The 15519-nt window shown below is 36.4% G+C and overlaps 1 protein-coding gene across 12 annotated transcripts in view; it reads right to left on the bottom strand.

Moving 5' to 3' along the window:
• The window catches only part of kcnc3b (potassium voltage-gated channel, Shaw-related subfamily, member 3b), a 143122-nt gene that overhangs the window by 30054 nt on the left and 97549 nt on the right, over nt 1-15519 (bottom strand). For 4 of the 12 annotated variants that reach the window (XM_021470206.3, XM_021470204.3, XM_068217097.2 and 1 more), the window contains one exon: nt 8843-8863. In XM_021470206.3, coding sequence (XP_021325881.1) covers nt 8843-8863 — 21 coding nt within the window. 12 annotated transcript variants of the gene reach the window in all.

Here is a 15519-nt window from a genome sequence, read left to right as displayed (position 1 = left end):
CAGCTAAAACGTTGCTAGAACGTTTTTTTTTTTTATGTTTGGGCGATATACAGATCAAGTCAGAGTTATTAGCCCCCTCAATTATTTGCCCCTTGTTTATTTTTCCCCTCAATTTCTGTTTAACGGAGAACAGATTTTTTTTCAACATATTTCTAATCATAATAGATTTAATAACCCATCTCTAATAGCTGATTTATTTTATCTTTGCCATGATGACAGTAAATAATATTTCACTAAATATTTTTAAGACACTTCTATAAAGCTTAAAGCGACATTTAAAGGCTTAACTAGATTAATTAGGTTAACTAGGCTGGTTAGGGTAATTAGATTATTGTAATAATAAGTGATTGTATAATGATGGTTTGTTCTGTCTTTGTCTGATGGTTTGTGACTATCGAAAAATATAGTCTCTAAAATGTTTTTAAAATATTAAAAACTGCTTTTATACTAGCCGAAATAAAACAAGACTTTCTCCAGAAGAATAAATATTATCAGACATACTGTGAAAATTTCCTTGCTCTGTTAAACATCATTTAGAAAATATAAAAAAAAAAAAAAATTAAATTAAATTCAAAGGGCTAATAATTCATAATAAGTCATATCCACGTGTTGTGTGATAAGTGCATATATTGATTATTGTGACAGGCCTGGATCACAGTACAAAATGTATATGTCAAGGAAAAAATATAAAATTTAAATGTAAAAAAAATATATATATATATTTAAAACAAGTGCAACAAATAAATATGTGAAATTTAGGTGTAATTTTTTCATGAATTTAAATGTATTATCTTTTTATTACTAAAGATGTTTTGTGACTAAAATATTATCTAATTAAATCAATCTGTTTAATAAATCTGTTTTGCTTAAATGCACCAATTTATGACATATATTTACTGAGAAATGGATACAAATATTCATTTTCAAAATGAGGTGTACTCATTCTTGCTGAGCGCTGTATACTGTATATAACCGCATACATTAAAATAAATATAAAGCAACAATTGGATTTTTTTTCTTTATGTATTTTAATAATAATTGATTATTAGTTACATATTAATTAATTCATTATTAATTAATTAATTAATTAATTATTCATACATAATTAATTCACCGCCGCCTATGACGACGATGCCATTGTCCATCGCAATGTTTCACATTAGACATCAGACGATGCCAAATTGGTCAACATCGCTCAACCAAAGTAAAAAAAAAAAGAATAATATATATATATATATATATATATATATATATATATATATATATATATATATATATAATATATATGAAAATGATTCCAATGGGGACATATCATTATGAACCAATATTCCTAGATTTTTAAATATATTTTAAATAAGACATTCTTCAGAGAAAAAAAAATTATCAGACACACTGTGAAAACTTTCTTGCTCTGTTAAACATTATTTGGGAAATATTTATATATTTAAAAAGGAGGGCTAATAATTCTGACTCCAACTGTGTGTGTATATATATATATATATATAATATCGGGCTTGACTGTTTATTTACAAAATTGACTAAAATATTAATGCTTATTCGTGAGTGTGAGTCAGAAAAAAAAAGGCGCTGATGAACTCTGACCAGTTAAACTCATGAAAATTGCTAATTTTAAACACATATATAAGACTATAAACATACAAGACAAACAACAGAAGAAAGAGAGACAGAGAAGAGAGAGAAGAACTCACTCCGGCTTACAGAGATCCTTCACAGAGATACTGAGCCTGATACTGACTTTCAGCAAAACAGCCTCATGCAAACAGCATTAGAGCAGGACACACGCACGAGCACACGCATACACGCACACGCACGCACGCACACACGCACGCACGCGCACACGCGCACACACACACACACACACACACACACACACACACACACACACACACACACACACACACACACACACACACACACACACACACACACACACACACACACACACACACACACACTTTCCTCTAACAGTCAATAGCATTTAGGGATTATATTGCACAGGAAGAGATCGCTTTAACACCCAGAGCAATATGTATGTGTGTGTATGTGTGTGTCTGCAGATTCCACAGATGGCAAGTGAAAACAGGAGTATATTTAGACTTTAAATCGACTCCCATTGGCACACACACAGTGTACACTCGCTGTATCGTGCCCAATTAACAGTCTAATGTTTGTTCAACGAGGCACTGTGGCTCTGTTCCAAACCTTTGCTAGTTTGCTGACTCGGTGTCTACATAGGCTGCTCACTTCTTAGGACACATATCCCCGCTGAAATGGAACATCATAAGTGAAATGATTTGAAATGTTCTCCTCGGCCAACAACTTTGTTAATGGTTACTCAAACGCCACATAAAATAGCGCAGAGAAGTGTCCGCCAGACTTCACAGATGCTCGCAGTTCAGTCCTGATGTTAGCATTTGCTCAAATAACGGATGATGTAGTGCACTTTAAATAGATGAAACCATTTTCTGATGATGGATTCTTGGAAGAAATGTGTTTAGGGAATGGGATATATATGAAAATGCCTTAAGTATTGGGCAAAAACAAGAAACCATTTCAAAGCAGGAACATTTGGGGTTTAAAATTAAATTCATCAGAACTATTCATATCATTATTGTTTATTAAAATATAGCTAGTTAAAAAAAATAAAACCAAAATCACTAAAACTGAAATGAATTAAATTTTAGCTGAAATTTACTAAAACTACAAAAGAATTAAACAAACAGAAATGAAAAGAATACACACACATATGCACTCACCGGCCACTTTATTAGGTACACGTCCAACTGCTTGCTAACGCAAATTTCAAACCAGCCAATCACATGGCAGCAACTCAATGCATTTAGGCATGTAGACTTGGTCAAGACGACCTGCTGCAGTTTAAACCAAGCATCAGAATGGGAAAATAAGGTGAATTAAGTGACTTTGAACGTGGCATGGTTGTTGGTGCCAGACGGGCTGTCTGAGTGTTTCAGAAACTGCTGATCTACTGGGATTCTCATGCACAACCATCTCTAGGGTTTACAGAGAATGGTCTGAAAAAAAAGGAAATATCCAGTGAGCGGCAGTTCTGTGGGCGCAAATATCTTGTTGATGTCAGTGGAGAATGGCCAGACTGGTTCCAGCTGATAGAAAGGCAACAGTAACTCAAATAAGCACTCGTAACAACCAAGTAGAGCATCTCTGAACACACAACATGTCCAACCTTGAGGCAGATGGGCTACAGCAGCAGAAGACCACACTGTGTGCCACTCCTGCAGCTAAGAACAGGAAACTGAGGCTACAATTCACACAGGCTCACCAAAACTGGACAATAGAAGATTGGAGAAACGTTGCCTGCTCTGATGAGTCTCCATTTCTGCTGCAATATTCGGATGGTTTCGAATTTGGCATCAACAACATGAAAGCATGGATCCATCCTGCCTTGTATCAGTGGTTCAGGCTGGTGGTGGTGGTGTAATGGTGTGGGGATATTTTCTTGGCACACTTTGAGCCCATTAGGACCAATTGAGCATCGTGTCAACACCACAGCCTACCTGAGTATTGTTGCTGACCATGTCCATCCCTTTATGACCACAGTGTCTCCATCTTCAGATGGCTACTTCCAGCAGGATAACACATCATGTCATAAAGCGTGAATCATCTCAGACTGGTTTCTTGAACATGAGAATGAGTTCACTGTACTCAAATGACCTCCACAGTCGCCAGAGCTCAATCCAATAGAGCACCTTTGGGATGTGGTGGAACGAGAGATTAACATTATGGATGTGCAGCCGACAAATCTGCAGCAACTACATGATGCTATCATATCAATATGGACCAAAATGTCTGCGGAATATTTCCAGTACCTTGTTAAATCTATGCCATGAAGGAATAAGGCAATTCTGAAGCCAAAAGGTACTAGTAAGGCGTACCTAATACAGTTGCCGTTGTGTGTGTGTGTGTGTGTGTGTGTGTACATATTTAAAATTTCTAAAACATTTAACACATTACTAAACCAGTTTGTGCTTGTTTTGCTATTGTCAATTGTCATTTCTGGTTAGTTTCCATGGTTACTCATTGATTCACTGATTATGTATACCTGCGTCTGATATAGTTCCTCATTATCCGTATTTTACCTCAAAATATTTATTCATTATGTGTAAATGTGTTTTTATTTTGCATACAAATTACAATGCAATGTCATAAGAAATAAATGTGCCTGTTTTTTTTTCTAGAATCAAAATTCAAATAAATAATTGTCCAACCAAAACTCTTATTTTAAGATTGTGAGAAAAGTCTTAATGAAATAAACATAGAACAGTAAAATTAAAATCACAACTTCATATTACAATGAACTTTTCATCTCAAAAGATTTAGGAATATTTCGTTTTGGTTCAGACAAAGTAAAAAACCTCTGTAGTTTATTATAAGTGGATGATTCCTCGCTAGGTTTCTGAACAGAGCCTGGAGAGTAGTTTGGCTAGAGATGATTAACATGTTGCATTAAGGAACAGAATAGAATTCACACACACACAAACATTCTCAACAGACACTAAATGTTGACTATTTCTGTGTCTGCAGGTGCTCTGGATGTTAAAGTGAAAAAGAACGACTGCTGTCCTAGGAGACGATGCCTTTCTCTAGGATAAGAGCCAGGGATGAAGGCTTGGGTTTTAGGGGAGCCTTGGGTTCATTCTTACCTGCTCTACGTCAGTCTGTCTGTGAGTCTGTCCAAATATCCCAGTGTCTGTCTGTCAACCAGTCAGTCAGACGTCAGATACACAACACACACACCTCAATTACAAAAGTTAACTCACACACAGACACACACACACACACAGACTGTTGTATCATGTAGGAGATTCCGGCTACACTAGGAACTGAAGCAGGTTGTATGAGCAGATTCATAGGACTGTGCCACACATAAACACAACAGTTTTTGACAACCGTGTTTGTTTTTCATCACCCTGATGCTTTTCGTAAAGCTTCAGACTAATTGTGATCATCAGCAACAAACACTTGAAAATATTTAGGCCTAAATGTAAGATTTTATATGTGAATTGAATATAAAATGGCAGTCTTAACATAAATATACCTAATGTGGTACACACAGTATTAGTTTGTCAAAAATAACAATTAAAGTCGTTTATTTTGTAAATGTTTATTTTGATAGCTTACATTGATGTTCTTTAGGCGAATAGTTATTATGTGCAAGTTAATCCAGTTTTGGTAATCTTCCAATTAAAATTTGTTTCTGCGTTGCTTCTCTGTTGACATCAACTTGATGGCTTCTATAGTAAGAGTCATAACCACACCACTCATACCATTAGTTTGCTATGAGGGAATGATGTGCAAAAAGAAAGCCCCGCCCCCAACTCAATTTTCTGTTTTAGTTTGAAGCACATCAACATGCTAAAATAAAAGTCTCTGCAACTTCTGGTTCATGCAGACTTTAATATTTCTTGACAAATACAATAACTACAGAATGAATGAATTTTAATACACTTCATATAGTTTTTTTTAGCCTTTAGCCACATTTTAATCATGATCAAATGAGGAATACATTTTATTGTTTTCTCCATTAACATTCATTATTTTATTGTTTCATTTTAATTATTTTAAATGATTGTTTTCTCCATTTTTGCAATTAAATAAATAAGGTATAACAATTTAAATCAAATCATGTGTTTGAGGATTAACTGACGACATGACACAAATTATAATATTAATAATAATACAAATAATAATAACAATAATAGGCGGTTCGTTACGCTGTGGCGGAAAATGAATGAATGAATAAATAAATAATAATAATTCCTTACATTTAAATAGCGCTTTTCTAGACACTCAAAGTGCTTTACACATTTTTGAGGGGAATCTTCTCATCCACCACCAGTGTGCAGCATCCACCTGAATGACGTGACGACAGTGTGCGCCAGATCAGTCACCAGCTGATTGGTGGAGAGGAGACAGAGTGACGAAGGCAATTATGATATTCCAATGGTTAGGAGGCCATGATGGACAGAGGCCAGTGGGCAAGTTTGCCAGGATGCCGGAGTCAAACCTCCCACTCTTTTTCAAAGGACATCCTGGGATTTTTAACGACCACAGAGAGTCAGGACCTTGGTTTAACGTCTCATCCGAAAGACGGTGCTCACTGAGCAGTATAGAGTCCCCATCAATATACCGTGGTGTTAGGGCCGCAGGTTGAGCGCCCCTGCTGGTCTCACTAACACCACTTCCGGTGTTCTGACGATCTGTGCTACCGGTAGCTTAATTTGTCATGTTTCATCTATCAAAACATTGTAAGCACATCTTGTCAGCTTCAAATGTTTATCAGAATGAACTACTACTCTATTGAACAACATAGAAAAAGGCGTAGCAGCTTCAAATGTCTATCAAAGTGAACTACTGCCTTCATTTTTTTTTTTACTTGTTTATTATAGTAGCTGGTAATTGAAGCTAACAAAATGCGCTACCTCTGTTTTTACACCCTTATTTAAGAAGGTAATGCATTCTGATAGACATCTGAAGCTGACAAGATGTGCTAACCCTGTTTTTTTTTTTTTTTTAGATGAAATATGACAGATTAAGAACATTCTGATGAGGTAAGACAGATTGTAAGAATACCGGCAGCAACCTAGCTTTCCCATGTGTTCCCTCATCCAGGTACTGACCGCACACACTGCTTAGCTTTAGTAGGCGACCATGTGAGATTTGCAGAGAGCTATATAGATTTAATATATTATTAATAGTATTAATAATATATTATTATTATACACTATTAAAAGTGTTGGGCAAGCTATTTGAAAAATGTAGTGAGCTAAGCTATTAGCTACTCTACTTAAAATGTAGCTTAACTACACTAAAAGCTACCCCCTGGGAAATGTAGCCAGCTAAGCTAAAAGCTACATGGCAAAAATAGCAACATCTAAGCTAATTTTACAATTTTCATTTTTAAATCGAAGCACCTTAAATCCAATGACCAAATACTTCAGTTTAATTATTTACTGTAAATAATATGCTGTACTAAACAGAAACACATTATAGTATATAACAGCTAAAACAAAAACTCCAATAAAACTAGGTGTTACACAATTAAAACACTATAGTAATTTATAGTAAAGGGAAATATTTTGGAATAAGCATTATATTGAATGTGTGTGTGTGTATATATATATATATATATATATATATATATATATATATATATATATATATATATACATTTTTTTTTTTTTTTTTTTAAGTATTTTTGAGCACAGCATCAGAAATTAAGTTATGCATCTGATCATGTACTTCTCGAAGTATGGTCCAAGTATGGTCGAAGTATGGAGGAATTCTGCTTCAGAAATAACCCCTCTCCCTCAGTCATCTTTTCATCAAGCAAGTTTCGTTTGGCGACCAAAAACTTTGTTGTCGAGCACCGCAAAACAGGAGGAAGAAGAATTCGTCATTCTCGCCATCATATGGATTTACTTTTATCGGCTAGGCACTGGCCTCACAGCTCCATGAATGTCGGTGCCATTACTTATTGATCCGCGATCGGTAAATGTAGCTTGTGTGGATGCTACTGTGCTACTGGACTAAGAAATAGCTTCGCTACTGTAAAGCTATTTGATTTAGAAAGTAGCGACGCTACTGCCACACTACTGAGAAACGTAGTTAAGCTAGTAGAGACACTACTTGTAGCGACGCTACAGCCCAACACTGACTATTAATATATGAATAGTTCAAATGGAAAATACCCTAAATGTCGTCTGAAATGTTCTTAAAAATCTGTATTTTTAATGGCTCCTGTGTATAGGTTAAATTATTTTACGTTTCTGACAACAAATGGTATATTTTCATTGCCTTTAAATAAAAAATAAAAAAACTGAACAAAAACATAGGAGCATGCGAAAATGCTCATCTTTGAATGAAAGTATCAGAAACTCCCATGAGTGCAGCAATTTTTCCGGTTTCGTATCTGTATGACAGACAAATCTGCACCACAATAACTTCATTAGACAACTTATATTATTCATTCATTCATTTTCCCTCGGCTTAGTCCCTTTATTCATCGCAGTGGAATGAACCGCTAACTTATTAAGCATATGTTTTACACAGCGGATCCCCTTCCAGCTGCAACCCAGTACTGGGAAATATCTACACACTCTAATTCACACACATACACTTCGGCCAATTTAGTTTATTCAATTCACTTACAGCGCATGTGTTTGGACTGTGGGGGAAACCAGAGCACCCGGAGGAAACCCACGCCAACATGGAGAGGACATGCAAACTCCACATAGAAATGCCAGCAGACCTAGCTGGGACTCAAACCAGCGACCTTCTTGCTGTGAAGCGACAGTGCTAACCACCGTGTCGCTCCAATTTAAATAAGAACACCCTAATATGCAATTCAAATGCATAAATCTTAAATAAAGGCCTGTTTTTCTTGTGTGAACTCCTCCTTGGTTGTGTTTTCAGCATGGCACAGAACTGAGAACTCGCACTCATTTGAATTGACCTTGACCTCTAATCGACCCCTGACCTTTAACCCTGGAGTGATTGGACTGAGCACAGCGAACACCTAAACAACCATCTAGCTACATTTTTTAGGTGTGCGTATTTTGAAGTGTTGCCTTGGTGCACAAATATGCATTCGTCCTCCATCACACCAGAGATAAAGGTCACCGGTAGAGTGAGGGGAAACACATTGAAAACACAATAAGCGACGTCACATCACAACAAACACAACAGACACACACACACACACACTCGCGCGCGCTGCGAGGAGGAGGAGGAGGACGGGGGAGACAGTAGAACAGTGAGAGAATATATGAAGAAGCCAACATACAAACGCGGGATATGACACAACCTGAAGAAAAAGACAATACAGAGCTTGTGAGATCCCACTGAAAACACACACACACACACACACACTGCAGCAAGTGCAGTTCCAGATGTAATTGCAGTGGATCTCTTTTGACAGTGAAAACAATCTTTGTTACACAACTCTACAGTGCCATACACATGTTTTTCTTATTACAGGTTATGAGGTTAGTGTAACAGGTCTGAATACGCCAGAGTAAAGGTTGGGTTTCTGCACTCTTCATGTCGTAAATGATGAGACTGTATGAACACTTTAAAGGAATTTTAAGCATTCAAGGTTATTTTCAACCTAGTATTTTTGATGATTTCACAGTGGGGGTGCACTGAAATGAAAATTTTGAATCCAGAAATTCTGGATGCACTTATTGGCCAAAGGTCAGAACAGAAAATGCTTTGCAGTAAATTATTTATTATTTTTGTTGGAGCCATTTATGGGTTGCAATTTTCTTTCGCGCCACTAGAGGGTGTATATGGAATTTATGCCCTCCTCACGACGAGCTGAGAGGTGTAGAAGAAGGTCAAACAAACGTTTTGACCGTCATGGCTGTGAGAACGGGTTTATATTTGTTTTGATCTTTACTTATTTAATTTTGACAAAATGGACAATAAATGAATTGGAATATCCAACTTTATTTGCAAAAGGTATGGACATTTCACTTAATTATTGACCCGTTCAAGCAACAAACGCGTCAGAACAAACGTCCGAAATATATGCATCTACAATTTTCATAAAAGTAATTTAGTAATGCGGCTGGAAAGGCATCCGCCACATATAACATATGCCAGAGTAATTGGTAGTTCATTCTGCTGTGGCAATCCCTGATAAATCAGGGACTATGCCAAAAAAAAAAAAAAAAAAAGAGTTCACACTTAGATGATGATTGATTATAAAGCTTGTTTGGCATGCTGTCCCGGGAGAGAGCCCTGAGCTCATAAGATCCTCGAGCCCGGGGCTCCCTCCCGTTTGCAAGGCGAGAGGGGAGTTTAAGCTCAGGTAGATCTCGAGAACTCCCCTGTTGTAGTAGCTAATGAACAGATAGTGATTGCTCTTAAGAGATAGCTACCTACTTGGAACATGTCTATGGTGCTGATTTGATTAGTCAATTACTGAAGTTGCATGTTTTTGGATGGTGGTAGGAAACCGGAACCAGGGGGAAACCCACATGACCACGGGGAGAACGTGTAAACTCCGCAGAGAAATGTCGGCTGGCTTGGTATAGACTAGAACCAGTGACGTTTTTGCTGTGAGGCAACAGCGCTAACCACCGGGCCACCGTGCCACCCATCTAGGAAAGGAGGAGGAGTAGGGGTGGAAGGGGGGGATTCCTCAAAACGAAGACGGCTGTTATATGGAACTGAGGTTATTTATAGTGGCTCAGGAATCGTCTGATCATAAACTGAATAATGCGGGACCGGCTGCGAGCACTCATAAGCATGTGATCCTCTCGAAATTAGTTTATAAATAAACTTCAGCAAGTGAGTGAATAGCCGTCAAAAACAAAAACTCATAAATGCAAGCCAATAAAATTTGACCACATTTTAATGATTATAGCAAGTCGAGGGGTGCTTGTTACCAGTGTTGCCATGACAGCACAACAGTGCTAATGCAAGCAGCAGGAACAATTATACTACACACAAATGTCCTTTCAGCATGTTTTTTTTACACGTTATGACAACCCTGTGTAGTAATTTGTTTTACATTTTTAAAAAATATTTTAGTGTACAACCCTGTCTGTTATAGACTCACATTGACATTATAAAACTTTTCATGGCTCATGAATATTAATTAGGAGGTAAAAGCTAAGATAAACTGATTAGACGAAAGCCAAATAAGTGCACTGTAAAAACCCAGCAGTCAACTTTGTCAAATGAAATGATTGTAGCTGACTCAAAATTGACTGAAAGTTAATTCTACTCATTTGAAAAGACTTAAATGGTTTGTTGCAATCTGTTTCCTCAAATGGTTTTAGTTGCCTTAACTTATTGGGTTTTACAGTACTGAGTTGGTTTGAGTTCTCTTCATTTATTGGGTTTTACAGTACTGAGTTGGTTTGAGTTCTCTTCATTAATTGGGTTTTACAGTACTGAGTTGGTTTGAGTTCTCTTCATTTATTGGGTTTTACTGTACTGAGTTGGTTTGAGTTCGCTTCATTAATTGGGTTTTACTGTACTGAGTTGGTTTGAGTTCTCTTCATTTATTGGGTTTTACTGTACTGAGTTGGTTTGAGTTCTGTTCATTTATTGGGTTTTACAGTACTGAGTTGGTTTGAGTTCTCTTCATTTATTGGGTTTTACTGTACTGAGTTGGTTTGAGTTCTCTTCATTTATTGGGTTTTACAGTACTGAGTTGGTTTGAGTTCTCTTCATTTATTGGGTTTTACTGTACTGAGTTGGTTTGAGTTCTCTTCATTTATTGGGTTTTACTGTACTGAGTTGGTTTGAGTTCTCTTCATTTATTGGGTTTTACTGTACTGAGTTGGTTTGAGTTCGCTTCATTTATTGGGTTTTACTGTACTGAGTTGGTTTGAGTTCTCTTCATTTATTGGGTTTTACTGTACTGAGTTGGTTTGAGTTCTCTTCATTTATTGGGTTTTACTGTACTGAGTTGGTTTGAGTTCTCTTCATTTATTGGGTTTTACTGTACTGAGTTGGTTTGAGTTCTCTTCATTTATTGGGTTTTACTGTACTGAGTTGGTTTGAGTTCTCTTCATTTATTGGGTTTTACAGTACTGAGTTGGTTTGAGTTCTCTTCATTTATTGGGTTTTACTGTACTGAGTTGGTTTGAGTTCTCTTCATTTATTGGGTTTTACTGTACTGAGTTGGTTTGAGTTCTCTTCATTTATTGGGTTTTACGTTGCTCAAATTGCTTTGTTTACTCAAATGGAGTAGGTTCACAGTACTCATTAGGATTAGTCTTTGAACTTAAATGGTTTGTTGGAATCTGTTTCTTTAAATGGTTTGAGTTGCCTTAACTTATTGGGTTTTACAGTACTGAGTTGATTCGAGCTCTCTTGATTTATTGGGTTTTACTGTGCTCAAATTGCTTTGTTTACTCAAATGGATTAAGTTCACAGCACTCATTAGGATTAGTTTTTGGACTGAAATGGTTTGTTGCAATCGGTTTCCTGAGTTCCCTTAAATTTTTGGGTTTTACAGTGTGGGTTCCAGCCAAATTAGCATTAATTTTATGTTTGTACAGATAAAAGTTGATGCAACTGCACTGTAAAAAAAGTTGACTCAACTCAAAATTGTAACGCAACTTGCTGCTGAGCTTTTTTGAGTTGACTCAATTTTCAACCCAAGTACTGCACTCCTGACTCGATTTAAGTAAAATGTCCTGTTTGTTGCTTTAAAATTTTAAGTTGGATCACTTTACAGTGTGGTTGCCAGAGTTGTATTTAAAATAAATAAATAAATATATTTACTGAAAGGTTGAAAATAGCCTGGAATAATTCAATTCATGACTACATTGTTAACGATTTTTGTAAATGACACAGTATTTGACTGTAATATGAACTGTATTTTACTGTAGGACAGTTATGCAGTATGTTACTGTATTTTAAAAGCTGCATTGTGAAAATCAGTCTATATTTCACAGTAAAGACAAACAATACTGTACATACACAAACAGCTCGATAAATGGTGCTGTGAATGTAAATACAGTATTTTGCTGTAATTGATTCACAGTAAGTTACTGCAGATTCTACAGGAAATTGTTAACCGTGTAGCCTAGTGTCCTTTTCACAAACCAGTGCACTTCACGGTGACATTTATGCCATGTCACTGTATTTGTGCTGAGTTTCTACAAGTCTCCTGTTAAACTGGCTGATAAATTTACCCCCTATACACATCTATGTTTGTCATTGACTGTCCAGAGCGGGACGATCAGCATTTTAAGAGTTGACCAAGCTGCACAAACATCTGTCAAAGAGTGTGTGAAACCCAACCTTCAACTCATATTCAGTACAAAGATACAACATTAGATTCATTTCCTTTAACAGGTGAAACTAATGGCCGCTTGTTACAGTAGGACAACACTACAACATCAACCAACACGAAAAAAATCACACAAATCAACAACAACACTCCCATGCAGGTGTAAATGTGTGTGTGTGTGTGTGTGTGAGTTCAGTCCTAAATAGCTTATTCTAACGCTATGTGCGTGTTTTGGTGTGTTTCTGTTTCCTGTGGTTGGCTTTTATCTCTTTTAACTTTAGTTTGATCTCTGCTAGAGTTTGATTTACAACAGATTAAACCTGAAAAGGAGGGATTGTAAGATAAATGGAGTTGGATTGTGTTGAAGGAAGGGTGACAAGGGATATACTGGGTTTGGAAAGTTGTGTGTGCACGGATTGAACAATGTTTCTTTCCTTTGTTGTGTCTTTTTTATGAGGATGAGATGTGGAGAGGAGATCTGTGTGTCACAAAGGTTTGTCGATGAAAATGATAACAAATGCAATGCAAAATGAAATTAAAGATATATAGAAAGTGCAAATAGGAGTGTGATTTTAAGGAAAGAAACCTATGAGGAATTTGAGTATATTTAAAGAAAATCTGACATGTAAAGAGCCGTAAAATTTAATAAAATAGAGAGGTAAACAAAAGCAGAAGAGGCAAAAAGCTCAAAAGAGATTTATTTCATAGATCAGTGTGTTTAAAGGATGTTTTCACACTTAAAATGCTAGATTACGTCAAATAAAGTCTTGTGAAGTTAGTTTAAACTAAAATCAGTGATTTTAAAATGCATTAAAACAGCATGAATATCAGAAATTATGGAGCTAATGTTTAATTTGCAGTAGAAAAAAAAGCCCCAAAAATTGTACTTGTAAAGTAATCATGTCTCAAATAAAAAAATTATTTAAATAAAAAAAAAAAATCTAGCCACACAAGAAGATTTTGTTTCTGCTTTCTGTATAAGCAAACTCAATTTTGAATCATTTAATGAAAACATGATGTTACTGAATCTAAAACTACCTAACCATAACCAGAACATACATATTCATTCATTCATTGTCTTATCAGCTTAGTCTCTTTATTAATCACCACAGATGAATGAATCACCAACTTATCCAGCATATGTTTTACACAGCGGATGCCCTTCCAGCTGCAACCCATCACTGGGAAACATTCATACACACTCATTCACACACATACACTACAGACAATTTAGCTGACCCAATTCACCTACAGCGCATGTCTTTGGAATTGAAACCGGAGCACACAAAGGAAACCCACTCGAACACGAAGAGAACATGCAAACTCCACACAGAAATGCCTACTGACCCAGCCGAGGCTTGAATCAGTGACCTTCTTGCTGTGAGGCCCACTGCGCCACCATGCAGCCCCATAAATATATATAATATATTTATTTAGATTATTAGTTGAAAACAAAAATATCCTGTGAAAGTTAAAAACAATTGTTCAAATATTTCCAAAGCGATGTTCACCAGAACGAGGGCATTTTTCCGAAGTTCATCTTATATTTCTTCTTCAGGAGAAAGTCTCATTTCTTTTAGTTTGGCTGGAATATAAATAAATAAAAACTGCTAATGTCATTATTATTAGCATCCTTAAGAAATTATTATTTTTGATTGGCTAACGGACAAACCACTGTTATCCAATGACTTGCCTTAATTATCTAACTTGCTTAATTATCCTAAATAACCCAATTTTTAAATGTCACTTTAAGCTGAATACTAGTGTCTTGCAAAAGAACCAGTAAAATATTGTGTACCGTCCTCATGGCAAACACTAAATAAATGATGCATTAGAAATTAGTTATTAAAACTATTATGTTTAAAAAGAAATCTTCTCTACATTAAACAGCACTTTGGAAATATTAGAAAAATAATAAAAAATTCACAGGAGGGCTAACAATTATGTCTTCAACTGTACAATATACTCATGCAGGGCAATGTATTCATTTATTCATTCATTCATTCATTTTCTTTTCAGCTTAGTCCCTTTATTAATCAGGAGTTGCCACAGAGGAATGAACCACCAACTTATCCAGCATATGTTTTACACAGTGGATGCCCTTCCAGCTGCAACCCATGGGAAACAGCCATACACACTCACTCACACACACACACACACACTACAGACAATTTAGCTTACCCAATTCACCTATACCCCAAGTCTTTGGACTTGAAACCGGAGCACACAGAGGAAACCCACGCAAACGAGGAGAATATGCAAACTCCACATAGAAATGCCTACTGACTCAGCCGAGGCTTGAACCAGTGACCTTCTTGCTGTGAGGTGTGAGGCGATTGTGCTACCCCCTGCGCCACCGTGACACTTATATCCTACAATATAAAGTTCTTTTATTGCTTGGTTCTAAACTGCAAAATGCAACATGAAGATATTCAGATATCCTAAACACCAGGACTTTCACTAAAGCTGCTATAAAAAAATCAAATGGACTTGCCATGTAAGCCGAACCTGCAAATGTTCTCTGAAGCCAGCCAAGTGTGAAAACAGCCTGAGATGTTTGGTGGTTATGTAATCTGTATTTCTGGATGCAGAGATGGACACGAGGATGTGAGATGGCCATGTAGATTTTGGGTAGGTTGTTTAGTGACGCTTGTGTGCGAAAACTAAGGAATCTTTAAAGAAACACTCTGCTTTTGTTTATTGGA

Source organism: Danio rerio, chromosome 24, assembly GCF_049306965.1.
Source record: "Danio rerio strain Tuebingen ecotype United States chromosome 24, GRCz12tu, whole genome shotgun sequence".
NCBI classification, from domain to species: domain Eukaryota; kingdom Metazoa; phylum Chordata; class Actinopteri; order Cypriniformes; family Danionidae; genus Danio; species Danio rerio.
Note: the sequence above shows the minus strand (reverse complement) of the source record. Positions and strands in the feature narration are given on the sequence as shown.